The 21794-nt window shown below is 54.4% G+C and overlaps 5 protein-coding genes across 5 annotated transcripts; 2 read left to right on the top strand and 3 right to left on the bottom strand.

Annotated features, from left to right (window-relative positions):
- Positions 1-1017: 1017 nt before the first annotated feature.
- IWZ02DRAFT_433679 (fungal-specific transcription factor domain-containing protein) lies at positions 1018-4226 on the bottom strand (the record flags this gene model as incomplete). The annotated part of the gene is made up of 6 exons (XM_066766312.1): positions 1018-1509; positions 1556-2024; positions 2079-3339; positions 3362-3783; positions 3848-3975; positions 4026-4226. The coding sequence occupies 6 exons, from the start codon at positions 4224-4226 to the stop codon at positions 1018-1020; spliced, it is 2973 nt and encodes a 990-aa protein (XP_066622629.1).
- Positions 4227-5212: 986 nt separating this feature from the next.
- Positions 5213-6671, top strand: IWZ02DRAFT_469987 (alpha/beta hydrolase-like protein; the record flags this gene model as incomplete). Its single annotated transcript, XM_066768761.1, has 4 exons — positions 5213-5295; positions 5341-5485; positions 5714-6081; positions 6143-6671. 4 exons carry the CDS (start codon positions 5213-5215, stop codon positions 6669-6671), a joined length of 1125 nt encoding a protein of 374 aa, XP_066622628.1.
- Positions 6672-9207: 2536 nt separating this feature from the next.
- IWZ02DRAFT_499854 (uncharacterized protein) lies at positions 9208-13438 on the bottom strand (the record flags this gene model as incomplete). Its single annotated transcript, XM_066770239.1, has 8 exons — positions 13386-13438; positions 13075-13292; positions 12758-13022; positions 12643-12702; positions 12335-12571; positions 12085-12283; positions 9530-11818; positions 9208-9296 (listed from the first exon to the last, which is right to left on the bottom strand). Exons 2-8 carry the CDS (start codon positions 13185-13187, stop codon positions 9208-9210), a joined length of 3252 nt encoding a protein of 1083 aa, XP_066622627.1. The 5' UTR covers positions 13188-13292; positions 13386-13438.
- Positions 13439-14010: 572 nt separating this feature from the next.
- IWZ02DRAFT_284201 (oryzin precursor) lies at positions 14011-15746 on the bottom strand. The gene is made up of 3 exons (XM_066763686.1): positions 15200-15746; positions 14431-15150; positions 14011-14369 (listed from the first exon to the last, which is right to left on the bottom strand). The coding sequence occupies exons 1-3, from the start codon at positions 15455-15457 to the stop codon at positions 14172-14174; spliced, it is 1176 nt and encodes a 391-aa protein (XP_066622626.1). The 5' UTR covers positions 15458-15746; the 3' UTR covers positions 14011-14171.
- A 1713-nt stretch (positions 15747-17459) lies between these two features.
- Positions 17460-19303, top strand: IWZ02DRAFT_284189 (uncharacterized protein). Its single transcript, XM_066763685.1, has 2 exons — positions 17460-18593; positions 18642-19303. Exons 1-2 carry the CDS (start codon positions 17556-17558, stop codon positions 19092-19094), a joined length of 1491 nt encoding a protein of 496 aa, XP_066622625.1. The 5' UTR covers positions 17460-17555; the 3' UTR covers positions 19095-19303.
- The last annotated feature ends 2491 nt before the right edge of the window (positions 19304-21794 follow it).

Below are 21794 nucleotides of genomic sequence, written 5' to 3'. Positions count from 1 at the left end.
CTTGCGTGGAGTCGTGCGGGCAGCAGGGTTGCGTATGATCGGGGGCGGTTCAGGGTGTTTGAGCGACGCGGGACGGTATCGCGAGGAAGTTAGACATACGATTGAGCAGAATTGGCGTGCGTCGGCGATAGGTTCGATGGTGGTCCTTTGGTCGAGGATGCATCAACGTCGGCGAAGGGCTGCTTCGGCGGACCTAGCCAGGAATTTGATCACGTGAGACACTAGTCCCGAAACGTCGTCATCGCAGACTCCCACCACAAGCCCAAAACGGCAATCCGCTGTCTGTCCAACGTCGAACGTCTGGACTATCTTCACTCTCGTACGCGGTAATTTCACGCGCGCACGGGTCTCTTCATTTGCCTACTCCCATATCATATGTATGACAAGATTCGCTGGCAACGATCGGGAAAATTCTCGACACAAAACCGCGACACGCATCCTTGCAATATCTAGCATCGCTTTCATTTGACCTATTCAAGATTCTGTTGCCTCACTTGCGAAGACTCGATATTCATACCCGGTCAAGCCAAGGGCAGAAGCGTCCACCTCATCTCCGTGTCGGTCTTATGTGTGCCATGTCCAGCCAGCCAGCCCTAGTCAAGCCGCTGCTCGTGCGTCCGTTCTGTTCCGCGTGCCGCTCTCATTTGTGCAACAACACCCATGCTCGCCTTATCGGCATTAGCATCACAATACTGTTCGTACTTGATACTACGGAGGTTGTGCAGTTTCCTATTCTTCCCGATTGAGAGAGAGAGTTAAATGTTGGTCTCTGTAGTACAAGGTAGTTGAGTGCCGAACTGTTTTACTGTACAAGTAGATACCGCGGTAGAAAGATCCAGGTGGTCATGATTCAAACCCATGCATACAGGCGACGTGTGCGTGTGACTGCAGTTGTAAAAGCAAGACGCCAAAATACCGGAAGCAAAACCAACTCCGCATCTACCATCGTACCCCACCGTCGTTGTTGCGGGCCCAAACTCTATTTTGTTATGACAACCCAGTCGTCATTGGTTTTCGTCAGCCTTCGCTGCGTTGCCTCCCGTGATGATTTTGCTGGTTTTGATGATGTGAGTGATGGCCATTGTGGTTCGGCTGTGGACTGCGCCCGTTGGCGTGTCCAACGGCCTCCGGTATCAGTCCTTCGTTCAAAACCCCATTCATGCCAATTCCTGCCATTGCAGCGTCTTCGAAGCCTGCAGCAAAACCGGTTACGTCTGCCCAGTCCCATTCAAGTGTCATGGGCATTTGCCAAAGATCTTGGGGCACAAACGGTTGTTGGAAAGATCCCATGTCTAGACCTCCACCCGAAACCCCGCCCAGGCCCATACCACCTGAGAGTGGGCTTGGACCAGGTCCGAGCACTGGCTGGTTTTGGGGGAAGGGCGAATTACTTGAGTGAGGAGGCGCGGTGGTGCCTGGATGTTGGGAATATTGAGAGGTTGAAAAGTCAGGAAGCCAGGGGCCTTGATGAAGGGAACCGTGCGTCATGGAAGGAGAAAATCCAAAGTTCTGGAACGATTAGTTGGGAATGCGTTTGGCAAAGGACAATACTCACCGGTTCAGCAAATTTTGGAGTGAGAGAGTGCGGATAACCTCTTTTTTGGTCAGTAGATGAGCTGGGAGACATTTGCATTTGGTCTCCGTCTCCCATCGCATTAGATCGGGATGCGGGCCTGGGTTTCTCCTTAGGCGTCCGCTGCTGCTGGCGTTCTTTTTGTGGGCTCGTGTCGCGTTGTTCGCCGTTGGCAATACTTCTTTCATCTTCCTGCTGCCTTCTTTTCCGTCGTGACGTCGACTCCCTGTCAGCCTTTTCCAGTACAACCCGGGCTATCCGCTCGAATTCTGCGCAGATGCTCAACATCCGGTGTGTGCTGCCGTTGCCTTCATCCGTCACAAGCGCAGAGAGGAACGTGACGACGAGATTCATGAGTTTCAGGTCGGAGCGCGCGCGGGTATCTTGGGGGTTTTGAAGAATGTTGGCGAACAGTGTCACCAAAGATGACACCGGATAGTAAATGATCAACCTGCTCTCTCCTGTCAACAGAGGTCAGAAGCTGCATATTTCAAGGCATTCTTACCACACACAGGCAAAGTCACCCCTTGGGATGTATTTGATGAGATTGATGGAGGCTCTTGCGGCCTGAACGCAGAGGGCAGCCGATGAAAAGACTCGAGGATTGAGCGGTCGCGCATTCAACCCTTGAATGGCAAAATTCGAAAGTCTGCTTGTCCAGTATCCGTGATGTACCGACATGCGGTGAATCGTCGTCAGGCAATTGTAATATGCGAAATGCAAAACGACGATATGAATGACCAACGGAGTGTGGAAAGCCTTGATTTCGTGTTCGGGTCTGAAATCGATGGGAATTCCGTCTTTCCACTCTTCAAGCTCCCTGTCCAGTTCACCAATTGTATTCAGGAGCTCTCCATCGGATTGTTTCGATGCCTTGACTGAATACAGCTGTTTGTACACTTTGCTCTCGATGATGGCGAAGGTGCACATGAGGCGGAAGAGATTGACTTTGCCTCTGCCATCGGCAAGAGGAATGTTCCCAACGTTGTCAGGAGGGTCTTCGCTTGGCAGTTCTACGTTCATGTCGTCGTCATCCTGGATTGGCGGACGTCCCGAGCGAAGGCAAATGTCTCGGTCTAACATGTAGGCGATCCAAAAGACGCGCTTCCGTTGCTCGATCTCGGATGGGTTGAGGTTGAAATTGGAGCCCCGTTTGTGAAGGCCAATGCTGTGTGCCAGCCTTAGCGCAGCTGCAACGAGGAAAAACGACGGCTGGGGGTTGGGAGTGCCCTGGAGGAAGAGCGCCATGCCGAGGAGGGCCTGGACACTGAGTAGATCGGTATTTCGAATCGTCAACTCCGTCTGCACCGCCAGCGCGTTCTTGAGGTAGCCCCAGGCTTTGTTGTCCTCCTCCTGCGGAACGAGATTACTCATGACGCGAAGTCTGTGGGCAATGGCCAGAGCCACGTTCAAACTTGCCCACCACCCAGATCCCTCGTAAGGATCGCTCGAGTAATGCTTGTCGACCAAGTGCATAAATGTTGGCTCGTGGAACAAGGGGAACATGCAGTTGAAATTGGCAAAAAAGTCCTTGATAAGGGAGAAGGCTTCGTCTTTGGGAGGCAGAGGCTTGAATACACGGCGTGTGAAGATGTCCCTAAAGATTTCAGGCCTCCAATGCACCCACTTGTTGTCATCCATGGACGCGTTTGAAATCATCTCCTGGAATGACCGGTCCCCAGTCTTTTCGTTGACCCATTGAATGCCCTTGGGAGAAAAGATGGAAAATCCCGACGAAGACCCTGACCCATCAGCAAAGCAACGGCCTAGGGTGTGAGTGCGACGTACCAATGTATCGTGTCTCGCCACAATTGTTGGTCACGAGTGAACACATCATGTCCGACAACGATTCCAGCTCCTCCCCGGGCTTTTGCTGTTGCGACGGCGCTGGCGGCTGCGGTTCCTGAGTCTTTTCTCGTCTCGACGGAGCCGGTGATGTAACAATGCTCTTGGGACTGGGGACGTCGTTTGCTTGATGCGGCGTGCCTTTTTGCGACGGAGTCGCGTCTCGCGCCTGGGTGGATCCACCGTCGTACGACGTTCGCGACGAGCCAGCACCGTTTCTGCTCTCCGCCCTTTTGTCCGCAAGACGCTTCTCCAAGGTTCCCAAGTCGGTGCGCCCATCGTCATCTTCGGATAGTAGGCCCGACAGTCTGAGGAGACTTTCCATTCGACCCAGGCGATTTTCGAGACCTTCAATGTACTTTGCGCTGCAGCACCGTTAGTCAGGAGCTCGATGTGTTGATACGAAAACGAGCGCAAATCGCGGCCTACCCCTTGGGAGGGTTGCGCTTCTTTTCCACCTGGGTAAAGATGCACTCGGTCTTGTAGTTTTGACAGTGGGAGCATGCGGGCATCTTGCCGTCACATTTGATCTTCTTTTTCCTGCACATGTCGCAAGCCTGGGCGGAGTGGGTTAGCTAGAAGCCCCAAGCATTTGCGCGCAGCTTACCCTCGCTATGCGCCGGCGCTTTTGTTCGCCCTGACCGTCTCCGTCATCGCCGGGGGCCATGGCCATGGAGTCGTCGAAGAGGGGCCCCGACAGGTGGGGTGGTACCGGGGAGCCATCAGGGTGGTAGTTGCCAAAGATCTGCGGCGGCTGATTGATGAGCGGCGGAGGCTGCGGAAGAAAACCGTGGGAAGACTTGTCCATGGCGGTCTACGGTGACGATGAGGGCGACACAGGACGGATTGTTGCTTTTGTCGAGGGATCCGGAGCGACCGAGGGTTTCAAAAGGTTCCGCAGGGGTTCCGCAGGACAACAGATTGGGAAAAGATCGGGATGTTGGCGCGTGACAGCGTGGGTCGAACGCGGGGGTGGAGGTGAGAGCGAGCCGCGCGAGTGACGTAGACTGGGAAAGGTGTTACGGGAGGTCTGGTGGTAAGCTCAGTTGGCGTGGGACGAGGACGGGAGGCGTTGGCGGGAGTCGAGGTGGGCGGGGGACATTTCACGGGAGGAGGAGGATGAGGAGGAGGAGGAGGAGGAGGAGGAGGAGGAGGGATATGTCAAAGACTGTCGGAGAGGAGGAGAGAAAAGAAAATGGCAAGGTGGGTGGAGGGAGAAGAGAGAAGTCAAGTCAGCGCGGCAGCTGAAGGAGCAGCAACGTGTGGCTCAAGCTGCGGCAGCTAAAGAATAGCGGAGTCGAGACGAGTGCAGTCGCTGGCACCGCCGCATGAGCGACAGATCGTCGATTGGTCAGCAGCGGCGACGAAGAAATCGTGGAGAGCTTCTTTTTTTCTTTTTGGGACAGGATAGGACAGGACAAGACATGACAGCGGCCATTCCCCACCGACTAGCCACCCGCCTGGTCCCGTTGTAAACACCCACAGACAGGGCGAGCCGAGTTGCGCCCAGGCACGAGCGACGACGACCTCGACATGGAAAAGATTCGGGGACCGACGCTGGACAAAGCTGCACGTGACGCTGCCTCGGAACGACCAAGCCCCGGCCTCCGGCAATGGCAACGGCAACGGCAACGGCAACGGCAACGAGGGAAAGAAAGCTGCTGCCTCGGGATGTCGTGGCCGCCGGGTCGTCACAGCAGGTGTGATGCCGTCATTCAGTCCTGCTGCTCCTCCTGCACGTCACCCTCCCGAGTCTGGACTGCTACCAGCACGGTTGACACATTGTTCAACACCATGTCGGTCCCTCTCCCTTACCCACCCAGGGTCATCAAGCTGCCCGCGGCACTGTCCGGCAAAGCTAACTTTCTTGTGCATAGGTCAACCCTAACCCAGCCTTCGCCTCCGCGCCCGCTTGCCGCAAGGGAGATCGAAGCCCATCCAGAGTTTCCCCACATCACTTGGAACCTCAAGCCAGAGCAAATGGGCAAGGTAGCCGTCGCTGCCACGCGCGGCGGCACTTTTAACATCGCCTATGAGCTGCACGGCCACGGCCCAAGCCACATTGTCGTACGTCTGCTTTGTTTTTTTTCGTATCTCCCTCGTCAGCCTTGCTCATCATGCTGCATCATCATCATCATCATCATCATCATCATCATCGAATCATCATCGAATCAACTACCGTCGCACCGTGCGCGCAGACAAGCTTTCCTCCGCAACCCTATTTCCCCAAGACTGATGACACGCGCCCGCCACCGCAATGAATCCTGCCCCATGCTAACAACACCACCACGGCAGTGGATCATGGGCCTGGGCGGCCTCAAGTCTGCATGGCAGCGCCAGACCAAAGACTTTGCCCATGTCCAAGCCGACAAGTACTCGTCCCTCATCATTGACAACCGCGGCATTGGCGAGTCAGACCGCCCGCTGATGAGATATTCGACGTCTGAAATGGCCAAAGACGTGCTCGAGGTCGTCGACTTTCTCAAGTGGACCGGCAAGCGAGAGCTGCATGTCGTAGGTGTCAGCATGGGCGGCATGATAGCCCAAGAGCTCGCCTACATGATCCCCGACCGCATCTGTTCCTTGTCCCTCGTTTCGACCGCCTCCCAAATTTTCCGTACCAAAGGCATAATTGAGAATTTTATGAGTAGATTCAACATGCTGTGAGTTGCATACAGACTTGCTCGGGTCTGGTGGCGCGCGGATCGTAGTGACCTTTATCAGAATGCCACGCTCGCTCGACGCCCAAATCGCCTATGTGAAGGGTAATCTGTACACCCAAGCCTGGCTAGCCGCCCCTGATGCCACCGAGGCCGTCGTCAAACCTTTTCCCACCAACGGAGACCGCTTCGCCGCTGGGGAAATCAAGAAGCGCAGCAATCCTGCCCATTTCAACGTCGTCGGTTTCACGGCGCAAATGATTGCGTGCGGATGGCACCACAAGAGCGCTGCGCAGCTATGGGAGTTGGCCGAGCGCGTGGGCCACGACCGCATCATGGTCTTGCACGGGACCGAAGACAAAATAATTCCCTTCGAACACTTTGGCGTTCTGATTGACGGATTAGAGGGCGTGCCTGAGGACAACAGCAAGAGTCAAGACAAGGAGGCCCTGAGGAAAAAGGAAGTCGAAAAGCATGTCGTCAAGGGACAAGGACACGTCCTGCCCATCGAGATGCGCAAAGAGTTCAACTCATGGATAGCAGCTAACATTGAAAAAGGTGAGCAGTTGAACCAGCGCCAGACGGCGGAATAGACAAGATAAGTTTGAGAAGTCGCAACAGCACCCTGTATAACAGAAGACTGGCACTTTTGGATCAAGAGTCATAGCCGCGAGGATACACCAACGTGCAACGACTTTTCTTCCAGGCGCGCGCATGTAGATATTGGATCTCTCGGCCATTTGGAGCCTTGGAGCTTGTTCGTACTCTCTGCGCGGCGCACGGAGCACACTCACAAAACACTGTACGTATACAGCAACGCTTGATTAATTGAATCGTCATTCAATCTCGAAAAGTCTACCAATCACATCTACGCAAGCCCATCCGCGAGCTAACATCCGGCCCATCCCAAAACTCAACTTTGTTTTAAGCCTGCTATCGCAATGGCAATTGCACCCGCATACAAAGACATCGGCAGTTGGAAAGGGTAGCGCAAACCCATAACCTGTCAAAGCGGCAACTACAGCCATGAGGCGTTACAGCGGGAGCGGCTTCTCCGCGTCAATCTAATCTCGACCACTATCCAGAGAATCAAAAGCTCTCGACACATGCGGCTTGTCCCGCTCGCCTCGTTATACCTTGTTGGTTCTAGCGCGCCCCGCGAAAATGGTCATCTTACACCATGCCAACCTATTGCTTACTGTGTAGGCAGGACATGGATGTAAGCTCTTTTGGCACCCATGCCGCTTCTAGCCCGCAACCGCCATCGTCGAGAAAGAGCTTGGATTTTTAAGGCTGCAGGGAGAATCCAGTCCAGCTTGTCTCCGGCGATGCGGTTCGATCGTCGTGGGTCTCTGGTCGGTTTCGGTTTCGGAGCGCAGGCGCGGGCTGGGCCGCCGGAGCACGGCGCGCTCCTCGGCGTTCCGCGCCGGCCAGGCCTCATTTTTGGTGGGTTTTTCGGGCTGCATGGATACACCGACCGTCTTCGATGGACGGCATTGATGAGGTGTTGATATGTTGGATGTATGGCATTTGTGTGTGAGGTATAGCGGTGGCAGTAAGACGCCTGGACTGGAGTTGCGGGCGTGAAGGGCTCGACGAGGTGCGTTTGACGATTCGAAGAGCACATGCATTACTGGGCGGGCTTTCATGAAGTGTAGACCTCGTGTGAGAAGAGCGTGGTTAACCAATTCAAGAATGTCTCAAATTGGGAGAACCCTCAGCGGAGCCACGGTCATGGACGAGGACCGTCTCTTTGCGCAACCGAACGACGTTCTCTCCACGCCGCTACCCGGCGTCTACATTCTGCCCATTGTTCTCTCCGCAGCGCATATCAAGCAGACGGACGGAACCGCACGTAAAAACATCTCCACAGATTCCCAAAGGTTTGCTCGACAGCGAGAGCAACAACCCCTTGCTTGTTCCCAGGCGTATCCACTTCAGTTTCCCCCCCACACCCCCTGTTTGATGTCGTCGGCGACCCCGACCGTCCACACCCTCCCTGCTCACCATACACAGCTACACCTCGACCCTTTGCCTTGGAGCCTCCGAATCAGAGTCCTCCAACCTCGTCTCGCAACACCGTTTTCTGAAGCGGACACAACTTACACGATCACCAATCACTTCGGCAGTCGAGCTGAGCCAGCTACAGTACGTAGAAGCTCCCCAAATCTTTTCGATGCGGCAACTACCCCGCGGCCTCTCGCGTTTACGTCTACCATCAAGTCCGTTTGTTGCTTGGACACTACCTAGAACCAGTCTTCGACTTATGAGCTCATGTACTGTACGTATCCATGCATGCATGCAACCACGCCTTCGGTCCGTTGCCGTTGCCCTGTTTCTTTCGACATCCTTGTCCTCCAATTTTTCTCCTCGTGCGAGATCGCTCTCACGCCGAGCGCCAAGATCAGGCCGAGCTGCCGCTTTCGATGCATGCACCAGATTGCATTGGATCGAAATGGATTAGATTGGGTTCGAGAAATTCGACTCGATCTTGTTTGGGGCCGGCCTTGCTGCTGGTCTCGCATGCGTGCGCCGGGCTACCTAACAAAGCGGTGGGCGCATGAACCATGCGGTTGTCGTCATAGTCGCGATGACTTAGGTGTTCCTGGAAGACCTATGTACCTACCTACCTAGACTGGAGCAAGACAGGATACATGTACCTAGTGCAGCAAGCCGGAAGTACGCAGAACGTGCGAGCGAGAGGCGGATCAGCCACGCCGGCGTCGTGCGTTGTATGTGCAAGCGTGGCGATCGGCGCCGTTTGTTGGCAGATGTGGCCGCTTACCCGGTTTGGCGGTGTTGCGGCGGGCGGCGGGCGGCGGGCGGCGGGCGGCGCAGGGTAGATGGACGGAGGACGGACGAGAAACGGGAGCGAAGCGGAGTGTTGAGCACGAGCTAGTCCGTTGTTGATGCGATGTGGCGCAGACGTGGAGTGGTTCAAGTTGGGTGTGGTTCGGATGACGGTGTTTGGTCGGACCAGTGGGATCTGAAAGCTTACAGCAGGATGTCTTGAGATGGTACTGACTGGACTGCAACTGACCATCCAAAATCAATAAGCGCTCCAAGCTGACACAACAACGCCTCTGGACTCGATGTCCACAAAATTGATCGTGATCTGACTCTCAGTCCTCACTCGGCGAAGGTCTCACTGAAGAAACAGTGTTTGCAGTGGTATATCTCATCAGTTTCTTCGCTGACCATGCCGTCAAATTGCTCGCCTGTCGTCTCTGAGCCCCTGATCGCGTTCATCTTGTCGTGACGATGTTGTTGAAGGTAGCTTTGGAGTGCTTTCTTCCCACGACGCATCCGTCACTGAGCGAGCGCCTGAGCCGAGCCATCAAGAACTACTGGAAGAGGCGCCGAAGAAACTTTCTCCCTCCGTGTTCATTGGCCGTTTGAACTCCTCTTTCCAATCTTCCTGCGTCGTCATCCCTTCTCCTGGTTGACGTACCCCCGAACCGCGATAACCATGATCCGGGAAAGGCGGAGGTAGATTTTGAAGCTGCTTTCCCACGGAGCAATACTGTTGCCTTCCTGCCACGTCCGAATACCATTTCGAGCACTTCAAGAGCCGAAAGTTGTCGGCGATCCAGGAGAGCCTCGTCAAAGTCTTCCAGAGACTGCTGCTCAATGTAATGACGAATTGCCCAAAAAGGCTGCGCCCCACTCCATTCGGGCGAAGCAAATGGGTAGATCTTAATCGATGCATAAGGGTCTGCTCCTGCGCGGATAAGGAGCGCAGTAAGTTCATCTGGTTGCCAATTCACACGTGCCAAAAAGTTATTTCCGTCCTGGTCTGATGAGCATCGTCCGTAGACACGTTTGAAGAATACCAGGGCCACCAAGCAGTGTTGCCACGTCGAGAGGCCTTGGGATGTTGAATTTGGTCTTTTCCGAGAACATAGCGAGATGGAGTTAGCGACTATCCTTTCGATGGACTCAGCAGCTGTCCTTCTGATGAAGATTGAAAGGTCGCGGTTGGCTGCAACTACTCCAAACATTGCTTCGATGGTTGGGCGAAGGCTTGGCTTTGGAACTTTTGGCAATGAGCTACCAAGGCCGTGTAGAATCTCATGAAGAGCTCCGTGGCATAAGTCCGCAAAAGGCTGTCCTCTAGGTCTCTGGCGGTAAATTGCCTTGTACATGGGGCTCGAAATTCTGCACGCCCAAGACAAAAGTTGTGACGAGGAAGCTGCATTCACGAAGGGCGTGACGAGGTTGGTGGAGGTCCCTTCCTTAATGAGAAGATAGAGCACGTGGACCCCATACTTAATCATTCCGAAAACCCATTCCTGGCGATCCAAGTAGCTGTTTTGTAGGACCTCAAGGTGTGGGTTCCATAGCTGCTTAATGACGGCGGCGGCAGCGTAGATATTTCTCTTCGCTTCTATCCCCTTCATACTGGTCGCATTTCTCTGATGGAAGCGATCACTTGAGAAAAATTCAACAACGGTTTGGTGAACCACATCGACCTTCTCGCCGTCCAATTCGACGAATTGTCCGCAGCATTTTTCCAAACGAATCTTTTTCCGATGCTCCAAAGTCCGCAGTTTCTCTTCGGTGAGCTCGCCAAGCTTTTCCGAGAAATGCTGAGTGGGGGCCAACCTCTCGGAAAGGGTTGGGTAGGAGCCGTAAGCAAGAAACGTGACGGTCGAGGCAGTTCCAAATGTTAGTTCGAGCATTTTAATATAGACAAGACCCTCCTCTCGATCCTCTTCAAGAATCTCATCATACATGTCTTCGAAAAGTTCCTCCAGCTCGCCTTCGGATTTGTCGAGGTAGTTGATCATGTCTGCCAAACTTGATTCGGCTTGAAAGATCATTTTTGAAAGACGGTCGACGACTAGTTTGACCCACAAAAAGACACCAGAAGGGTTTTCGAGGACTTTCTTGCGGAGAACATTTCGTGGCGACACATCGCTCTCATCACTCCATCCTTGAACAATTTCGAGATATTCTTCAGAAACAAATATCGCCTGCCAATACTGCTGTTCGATCGAATCGAAGTGATTATCGATGTAGGCCAGAATATCGTCCTTGGTAAGGTCATGGAGTTGCAAGCCTTGCACGTCTTTAAATGTGTTCCGAAACTCTTCATGTGGTCTGCTTGAGATGCAGAGCTTCAGCCGAGGGCTTGGTTCCGTAAACTTGCAAATGAATTTTGCGATTTCAATCCGCGCATCTCCCCGGTCTTCTGCAGCGTCTCTGGGAAAGGACGGACACCTCGTTGGGGTGTATTCATCTAGGCCGTCTATGCAGAAGAAGATTCGAGGCCCTGTCTTCATGCAATCAGCGAAAGCGCGTTCGAGCGCTCTCAGTTGCCATGGGCTAGATAAGTCCTGGTAATACAACACAATTGGAGCGAATTCGGGTACTTGGTGAACAAGTTGGTAAAGAAGGGACCGCAGTAGGCCCTCAAGTGACTTTTGTAGGTCTTCTCCCCGTCGAAGGAAGTAGAACGACGCTGTTGCATAGACTTCTCCGCCAGACCAGCTATCGAGGTGGGTGCGGAGGGCTGGGTGGTCGTAGAGAAATTTCATCAGTGTCGACTTTCCTGCCCCTGGTTTTCCTGAGATCCAGAACAGCGTATCGTCGCCGCGGAGAAAGTCGATGAACTTGGACTGTTGATTCTCGGAGGGATCCATAAGCCACTGGAATGTCTTGGATTCGGATTCGGCAATGCTTTCACTGCGCTCAAATAGCCGTGAAGCATAAAGAGATGACAGTAACTTTCTTCGCACTATGTACCGCGAAAGTCAGATTCGAATTCAAAAACATCGTCATGGGGCGGCCGTGATAGAGTTGACGATGTGAGGAAAAGAGAAGAGAATGAAGCACGCAAATCATCCTGCCACAGTTGAGTGGGACTGGAGGGAGAAGGGAGGCTCCGAGAGCAAAACAACACAGGTCCTTCGCGTTTACGCCTTTTCTAGGAACTCCGGCTTGTTTCGTACTGAAAGATGCTTGAAGCTTGAAAATCGTCAGGGCCTTCTAGCAACAACGTACTCTTCTGGAATTTTTCTGCCGACGCTTCGTTCTGTTGGTCATTTGACCTTCGGATCTTAGTGACAAGATTCTTGACACCTCTTACTACAGCTCTATAGTTGGGCTCTTGCTCGCTGTTGAACTTGCACATGTTCGTGTGATCTTCACTAACGGCAGCGAGCTTGGCGCCGTTCATTATTGCTGATGTTCCGGACACAATCTTGAAACCAATGTCAGCCTCATATCGCAATCAGTGAGTGATACAACCAACCAGTCCAATGTCCACTCCGGCAATGCTGGTAGATTCAGTCTCGTAACAGCAGTACTTTTCGATCTGCCCGGCTACGTTGTCAAAACTCTCGGAGAGGTCCTTGAGCTGAGCAGTGTCTGGTGTCAAGACTTCGATTAGGTTTTTGTTTGGAGTTCTTTGAGCGATGGCAAAGATGCCTTTGATGTAGCGCGCCCACGCCGTCAAGTCGCTTCCATGATGAGGCGTGCCCAGAAAGACCTGTAAAAAGGACCTTGTCAGAGGACAGAGAGTCCCAATTCCTACGCACAATGCCTTGTTTTCAGACTCACCACGCCATATGTGTAGTCGAAAATGTTTCGTTCTGGTTCTCCAGGACTGCGCTGTTGCGACTGGGTGATGGCGCTTTTGATTATGAGGCCTCCCAGACTGTGGACCAACAAATACAATCGGACGGTCGCAAATCTCAGCCCCTACGTCTTCACGGTAGTCGGCTAGCTCCTGCATAAGCGATCTCGAGCATCCAAAGACCCGACCGTGGCCTGAGCCGCCCTCCCATTTCACGGGACGGGCATCGTATCCGAAGCTGAGGACTCGAATCTTGACACCTCGTTGCGAAAGCGTATTTGGGAGTAGCTGCTGTGGCCAGCAGCATTTGTCTTTCGACCAGGTCTTTGTGCGATGTCCTCCGAGCCCGTGAACGAAGCAGACACTGGGCGAGCAACGTCAGCAGCTGGCTTGGTGGTGCGGAGTTATGATAATACTCTGCAATGGCTCCAGGACCGTCATCATGAAGCACGACAATGCCCTCCTCCGTGACGTAGGGGATGTCTCCGTCCGACACTTCTACTTCCGGTTTTCGCCTCCAAGGCCACATTCTGAACAAACGATGAACCAATCGTCAAGCCAATGGGTTTTTGGAAGCGGACTGAAAAGAGATGTTCGAGAAAAGTCTTGGAGAAGGCTTAGATGAATGGAGATGCTGAAGTGTCACGTTTCGTAAGCAATGCATCCCGCCACATGATGATTGAACCGCGTGAACAGCGCGATTGGCGCGATTGATTGGCCACAGCACCTTCTCAGCCGCCTGCAGGGCGCTATACGTGCATCTTTCCCTCGGTCGACCTCATGGCGAATAGCTTCGCTTGGTGATTACACAGAAGGCTGCGCAGTTCATTCAGCTCGGACATTGAAAGTTAGGGGCGCAGGCATTCTGCCCCCACTGCCTGGGAAGAAGACAGCCTCGGACGAGGTCAATTGGTCGCCAAAAGGTGCATCTCGGATGTACTTAAGTCCCGAAGTCTGGAGAAGACGAAGGACTGCCACTCTTGATAGGCTTGTGGCTGAGCTGCAGGTCAGCCAGCCCTAGTTGTCTCCACATTTCAATAAGTACCCGCCTCAGTGAGTGAAAAAAAAAAAAAAAAAAAAATTGAAACACTCCAGTTCCAGCTACAGGTATGGACGACAGCTCGCCAAGCACAGTCATGAGAGTGGATAAACGCTGCATAGGCGTGGCCGCTACCGCGGACGACCGCTCCATAGACGCGGCTGTGATGATGAACGACGACCCCCTAGGCGTGGCTGTAATGGCAGCGTTCGGGAATCTTCAGTAGGCGCGGACCTGGCCTGCAGGGCTGAACAGCCCAAGAGCTCAGTGCCATCAATGACCGGAACGGCAGAAAGTCTAGAGGTTTGCAGATGTTTCGTAAAATGTTGTACACGTCCACGGCTTTCCAAGACATCGACAAATTCCGTGTGAGCTCGTCCTAGTACTAAAACTCTGGTCATCTCAGGATCAAATAGACACCCCCGCCTCTCAATCAGTCTAGATTCCATGCGAAAATTTCGAAACTCTGCCATCTCAGCACGCTTCATTGTCGTTGTAGGCCAGATCGTTGATGCTGCTAGTGTTTTCAATGTTCGTTACCAGGTCCTTTGTCGAAATCTGCTGGATACGTTTGCGGAGATCAAGCGGGGTTCTTTCGCCTTCGAGAGCAGTCAGGTAGGCAGCGAGCCCGGCGACGTGCGGTGCCGCCATCGAGGTTCCATCGAGAGTGTTCTTGTGGCAGAAGGTCAGCGAGACTCCTGGTTAACAATACCTCGTCCTGGGCATCACCTACCGTCGCGTTGGGCCCAGTATTCCAAGTCGACAGAATACCCACCCCCGGCGCCCAGATATCAACGTTCGGTCCAAAATTGCTGAACCACGCCCTCGAATCATTTGCGTCGGTCGCGCCCGCAGCGCAGGCTTCCTCGACACTTCCGGGACTGAACTTTGAGGAGTTTTGGCCATTGTTTCCCGCCGAGACGGCCATGAACAAGCCCTTCTCCACAGCCGCCTTGACTGCGGCGTTGAGGGCCTCCGTAAATGGCCCACTGATGCTGAGATTCGCGACGCCGCCCTTGGCGCACTGGCTGCGGTTGACCGAAACGTAGTCGTTGACTGCAAATGCGATGCCGGCGACGACGTCCGAAGCAGGCCCTGTGCCTGAGGCGCCAAACACCTTGACAGCAAGAAGAGACACGTTCTTGGCAACGCCGTAGGTGGCAGATCCAACGGTTCCGGCGACGTGCGTGCCGTGGCCGTGGTTGTCGTTAACGTCATTTTCGGGGGAGAAGTTGGCGATGGAAAAAGCGCGTCGTTGGAAGTCGTTGTGGTTTATGTGGATACCAGTGTCGATGATGTACACGCAGGTGTACGAGCCGGCGCTGTTGTCGTAGATGTATTTGTGCGCACTGCTTCGGTTGTGGTGTGAGATGCGGGCGAGGTTCCAGATCGAGGGGTCTTGCACTGCAAGCAAGGCCGTCGAAACTATAGTGTCAGGCTCGACGGATACGACCTGTCTTTATTTCAGTGTTAGCAGGTGTGGTTAAGACATGACTTGGTACTGCATTGCTACTCTGGAGGTCGTCGAGGGTCTTCTTGTCGAGAGTCGCGGAGAAGCCCTTGAACTTCCCGAAGTCGTAGACATGACGAATATATTTCTCATCGACGCAACTTCCAGCAGCCCGAATAACCGATTGCGTATCATTTTGTTTTAGCGTCACGATGTATCGGTTTGGAACCACAATGGCATTCGGAGCAGGCAAAAGTAGCCGGACGGAGACGACCAAGGGCAATAGGGCAACGATGAAAACGTAGCGCATGATGGAATGAGACAGAGCTTCGAGCTCAAAACAGAAGTGGATCCTCTAGAAAGGAAACGAAGGTGGGCTTTAAAAGCCAGCACTAGGTGCTCACATCGGAGCAGATTCGGCAATTGCCAGAATTCGAGGCGCATTGTGAGGGCCAACGCAGAGAGAAAATGGCCGCATGGTTTTCGAACAGTGGCTTTTTGGGCAGGTGATGAAAGAGTCGTCTCTTGACTGAGATAACAGGCCGTCGCATACCATGTGCGGCATGTGTGGTCATGAATGGACGCCACCGGTCGGTACCAGTCGATGAGGATGTAGAGCCAGCGAAAAAAAAAAAAAAAAATTTGAATAAAGTAAAACAAAAAATAAAATAAAACGGAAATGGCTGCTGGTATACCAGGGTCTTCCCTTTCAAGAAAGCCCGCGAGATGATCTAGGGCAATAAGTGTGCCTGAGGAAGCCTCATGGCAGATCGAATCGGCGGTCGAGGTGGCATTGGGCCATGCTAACGATTCCCAGACGCGCCAAGATTCGCACATGTCATGTAGCGCAAAGAGCGAAGACTGAAAGAAGAACTTTGTCCTTAGAGCAATGCATAACGCAGATGAATCGGGAAAAGCAACAGAGGACACGGGAAAGCTGCCGCTATCCCACGAATGTTTCAACCGGGACGTGGGATTCCAAGCTCCTAGACACGGCAAGTCGATAATGCGGGACAAACGAGGAAGCAATGGAAGAAGATGGTTGGATCGTGGGGTTGGGGTGTTGTTGGTTGGTCAAGGTTTGCGGGTCGGAGAAACTAGCCACTGTCGCATATCTAGCAGAGCCGATGACAGCAACCCGACAGCTGCGGGTGCAGGCCGGATGAGCCCCTTCGCGTCCTTTCACCCCTCAACACAGATTCTCGACTTGCCTTGGATGGGGTGCAATCCAAAGCGCAGCGATCACTCTCCTTTAAACGCACGTCAGCTGCGCGCCGGGTCATGTCAGCGCCGCGAAATTGACCGCGAAGGAGATCGACCGACACACCAGAATGATTTCCCCGCTTCTCACCATGTTCCGGTTTCGTTTCACATCGTGACCCTCGCAGCTCTCTAGGTGCCAGTGACAGCCAAGGGCGGTACGACAGACGAGTGGGCGGAAGGGGAACGCCTTAGCCTAAATTTCGGGAGTGGAGGCTTGCCTCTCCAGTGCCAAAGTGTCCCTGGATTGCCTAAAGGCAGGCTAGCGGCCAAAGCTAGAACAATGATACAAACCTCGAAAAAGGGTCTTCCATGTCAAAAGGGGCAGCGCGACGTTGTTTGATCGCCTTGAAGGTTCCTTTACTCGCGTCTTTCCAGCTGACGTCACGACGGTGCAACTGTCATGGCAATTCGCCGCCGCAAGGGACGTGCAGTGCAGTGCAGTGCAGTGCAGTACAGTGCAGCAAGAGATCATCAGCTTCGACGTCTTTCCCCATTAGCGCTGGGCTGGTGCCGCCGTTTGCGTTTCTGCGACACCGTTTGACGCCATCCGAGTGGCAGAAACAAATGGCCAAGCTGCCACAGTCCGACGGTGCGGGAGCCAGAGTTCCTGGAGACGAAATAGTCAAGGTACTGTACCTAGGTACGGTAGGGGACGACGACCTAAGCACAGTCGCGGGCCTGCTACCGAGACCCCCCGCTGCGCACACCGCACCCACACTTTCCAGCTCACGAGCTAGCTGCTCTCGCCAGGCAGTGCCACTCAGCCAGCGCGAGCTTCCGCCGTAAGGTAGTCCGCGAATGATGATGCTCCCAAACGCTCGTTTCGTCCTGTTCTCACCTGCTGATCGGCTCCTCCCTCGCCCGTCCTCCTCGTCATCGTAATAATAATAATAATAATTATGCCGCTCCCCAACCCTTCTCCGCCTTGCTCTCCTCCCACGGCCGTCGACCATTCTCTCCAGTCTGCTCCTGCTTGCGGCCGCTGTCTGCTAGACACGGTCGCTCCACTCTGCCGCCGGCTCGAGCGACCCTCCTCTTCCGGTGCTAGTCTCTCCTTCATTCCACGCTCCGATTCCTCTTAATACCATTGCCATATCGTCACCAATCTGCCGCCCAAAAAAGAAAGAAATAAAGAAAGAAAAAAAATGGTTCTCTCCGCCTCACGACCCCGGATATCCGTCTACCTCGTTACGGCCGCTACCCTGCTGGTCCTCATAGTAACCTGGCAACACCTCGGACTGTTGCGGCAAAATTCCTTTGGCTCGGAGCAATTCGTACCCGAAACTGTGCGACTGGACCAAGACTTTGGGGAGCCCCCTCACATTGACGTCCCCTCGGGGTCCCAGGTCTCACGGCCGCCCCCTGACGGCAACCTACCCTGCAAGGGATTGGAAGGCGCCGACGACGTATTTGTCGTCCTCAAGACCGGAGCAACAGAGGCACACGAAAAGGTGCCGATCCACCTGGACACGACTTTGCGATGCATTCCCAATTATGCCATCTTTTCGGATCTGGCCGAGGAGATTGATGGTCAGCAGATTCAGGACGCGCTGGATGAGTACCCGGATGAAATCAAAACCACAAACGGGGACTTTGCTTTCTATCGCCAATTGCACGACTTTAAGCGAGAGGGTAGGAGCTTTGCGGAGTTGGACGAGGGCGCCAGCTACAGGGCATGGAACCTGGACAAGTGGAAGTTTGTCCCCATGATGGAAAGGGCACTGCGCCAGGCGCCGACGCAAAATTGGTTCTTTTTCATGGAAGCCGACTCGTACGTTGTGTGGAGCAACCTGCTCCGCTGGGTGCGCGTCTTTGACCCGGACAAGCCGTTCTACATCGGCGGCCAAAACTGGATGATGGACCGCCTGTTTGGACACTCTGGATCCGGCGTCCTCATCAACAGGGCGGCCATGGAAGCGGCCATGAAGAAGCGCAACGAGAATGTGGATCTTTGGAACAAGCTGACATCAGAAGATTTGGCCGGAGACTTGGTTGTTGCATCTCTGATGGAAGTGATTGGCGTTGAACTGACGCCAGCTTTCCCGGTGCTCCAGCAAGAAACGCCCTATTCGCTTGACTACACCTCGAGCCATTGGTGCTACGGCGTTGTTTCTTATCACCACATGCCCGCTGACTGGACCAAAGCCATGTGGGACTTTGAGCAAAGCTGGCTGCAGCAAGGGGTACGTAATACGTCTTTCGACCCCCTTCAAAGCTGACGACGGACACAGAGCGACCCTCCTATCCTGCGCCACCGCGATGTCTTTGCCAACGTCGTTGCGCCGCAGATCAGCACCGAAAAGGAAAACTGGGACAACCTCTCCATGGACTTTGAAGAGACGCCACGCACCTACGACGTCCAGGGGTGCCGCGAAGCCTGCGCCAGCCGCCCCGAGTGCGTCCAGTACCTCTTCTCGCCGGGCCGCTGCCAGACAGGCGGCGTGATTCGTCTGGGCGGCCCAGGCTCTGAGCGCGACCCCATCAATATGGGCGTCGACAGCGTCAGCGGATGGGTCGTCCAGCGGGTCAACGGGTTCATCCGGCAAGTCGAGACAGAAGGGGAAGGGTGCAAAGGGCTGGCATGGGTAGGCGAGAAGGGGCGCCCCGTAGACGAGCAGGGCAGAGGCTCCGGCATGGCGGTCACGGTGCCGGGGGTCGGCGCTGATGGAACTGAGACGAGGTAGCGCTGCGCTGTTGCAACTCCCTCGTCAAGGCTGCAGGCTCTGACCTCAGCTGAGGTGAGCAACGCCTGTCGCTGCTGGACCCTGAGCGCATCTGAGTTTTCATTGGTGTCGGCTCTTGCCTTGTTTCATTTTACAGCATTCGTGGTGTTTGGGTTCTGGTGTTTTGCTGGGGTTGACTTGCACTATACGGGTCTGGCGTTGCGGAATGTGGCGGCTTCAGGTGTTGCTTCAGCGCATCATGTCATGAGTTTTTGGTTTTCAGAATTTTGGAAGGGAGACGAGAGTACAGTAGTCACGGCTTGACCGTCAAGGGATCAGGGGGATAGGTCAACAGCCAACAGGCTCCACAAGGCCTGCGGATCTGCGCCACGTCCCGCGAGGAAGAATTCTGGACAAGGCTGTTTGATCAACGACGACCATGGCGGGCGATCAAACAGGCCGCCCTCGTTGTTTCCAGATGAATCGGCTTTGTCTCTTGATGAAGCAGGAAGGCGTCACAACCCCCTCGTTGTGTGGACAGGAGGACAAGAAAAGGGAGACATTATACCAACTTACTATACCCCACCAATCGAGTTTACAATTCCAACTCACCTTAGAACGCAAAGCCGGATCTCACGTTGCCTGCAGCAAATGGCCCCGCGCATGTGCGACCTTGGCCAGGCGTCATGGTCCCTCGCTTCCACCACCACACGGCACGAAGACACTTCGGGGAGCAGCAGCAGCAGCAGCAGCAGCAGCATGCACGCTGCAACGCTGACACTTCCCCGTCGGCGCACCCAACACGCCCGCAGGTAGGCATGCACGCATATCTGCACGGGCGCCGTTGTCGGCCCCATCCTCCCACTCCGCAATGTGGCATAGCAGCAGCAGCAGCAGCAGAAACAACCCCAGACAGCAGGGCAGCGGCCCGCGCCGTCCCGCCGCCCCGCCCCGCTTGTTTGCCTGGGATCCCGCTTGGTTGATGGACGGATTTGAGTTTAATCGGCCAGCTTTAATATTGTGCGCCCGGTCGTGCTGCGTCAGGCCACCCGGTCTACGGCGGCTGGGCAACCTGACCGTTGTGGAGTCAGCTGGAGCGCTTGTTTCGAGGTCAGCTTGAGAAAAGCCTAGGACTCTTGCTGCGGCGCACTAGATCAGGAGGTGTTGCAGTTTGGCGGAAGGCCAGGGCAGGTTTCGCAGAGACGGGATGGAAAGAGTGGTTTGTTTCTGGCTGCAACGCGCGTGAATGAGATCCAAGGTCTGACTGATGGTGTTGAGATTGCTGGGGGAGCCCCTGATGTCCTGGAATGAATGTCGCGAAGACGTGGCTTGCTGCTTCCCAGGCTGCTTGCTTCCTCGCTGGGAGATGACTGGAGCTGCGGTACAAAGAAGGCAAAGGAAATCCAGCAAAGATGAGACTTCCGGCACGCAACTACAAGGGATAACTCAGTTGCCTTTGACTCCACAAAAAGAAAAAGACATCTTTGCGCAAGACTTAGGTGCCGATTCTCGGTTAATGTCTCAACATTTACTCTGGTTTTAAATAGCAGCCGTAAATATCCTGTCGTCCAGCGCTCACAATCGTGTCTCGGCCCTGACATTGACCCGGGAGAACATTGGCCTGTCGTTTCTGGACACGGCAAGTCTAAGCCCTGTGAGCGCAACGCCACTTTTGAGTACCGAAAGCGCGCGTGGAGACGGATGATGCTCGGTCGAGCAGGCAAGACATTTCCTCAGAACAACCATCCCAGCGCAGCTCTCGAACTACCAGGGAAATTCGAATGAGACGCCGAGAGTTTGAAATTTGACAGCGCCGAGCAACATGGTGGAGATGTAACATCGAAAGCTTTTGACGGGCAAGATAAGGAGGAATCTCAGACCCACGCCAAGAGGGCTTTTGAAGTTGGTCGTATTCCGTGTGGCCAAGCTACGAGTTGGGCCGTTGAGAGTCGGCTCGTATCGTTCGTTCCCACCTGCCTTTTATCTGTGCGTTCCGTCCGTGGCAGGCGGCGAGTGGCCGGCAGCAGCGCTTCGAAGACCATTCTGACGTAACTTGGTCGAGTTTGGATCCTCTTTGCTACTCTGGTGCCGGATATTCCACGGACAGCACAGCTGGAAGACACTTACATGCGGTGCCGTGGGTCAAAAAAGAGAGCCGGTACGCAGCGACCCCTGACTTTCGGTATAATGGCAGTCGGGACAACTAGCAGTGCTCGGCAGTCGATGCAAAGACCAGATGAGGATTGACCTCAATACAGCCGCACAGAGCCACACCCTTGGGCAGCGGGGTCTTGGTGGACAAATGGACGAGATGGAGGTCCGCTAGTCCGGTAATTGCGATCGAGAAGAGCAAAGCGCGACGAGTCTTGAGGGAAGATCATGACATCGAGTAGAGGTCTGGAGAGTGTCGGTCAGACGCCCGTACAAGCTGGAGTAGGGCAGCCTCACAGGGCCATCAGGCGTGCGGCGGGCGGGCGAGGCGTGGAGAAGATGAGGATGATGCGGGATTCTCAGGGGAACCCAGGAACCCAAGGGTCTTGCTCGCTTAGATTGCCGTTTCGGGCCGGAGCGCAGCCGGCGCAATTGACCCTTTTCGCCAGACGATCCTCTGCGCGACAACGCTCTTGGCCCGACATAGAAATGGATTGTACATGTACCTGTTTATATCGCTGGCTATCCACCAGAGTGTTCTCAGATTTTACACTGGGAGACGGGCTAATC

This window comes from Phyllosticta citriasiana, assembly GCF_038021145.1.
Source record: "Phyllosticta citriasiana strain CBS 120426 chromosome Unknown IWZ02scaffold_7, whole genome shotgun sequence".
NCBI classification, from domain to species: Eukaryota; Fungi; Ascomycota; class Dothideomycetes; order Botryosphaeriales; family Phyllostictaceae; genus Phyllosticta; species Phyllosticta citriasiana.
The sequence above is the reverse complement of the archived record's forward strand: the minus strand, read 5'-3'. Positions and strand labels throughout refer to the sequence as shown.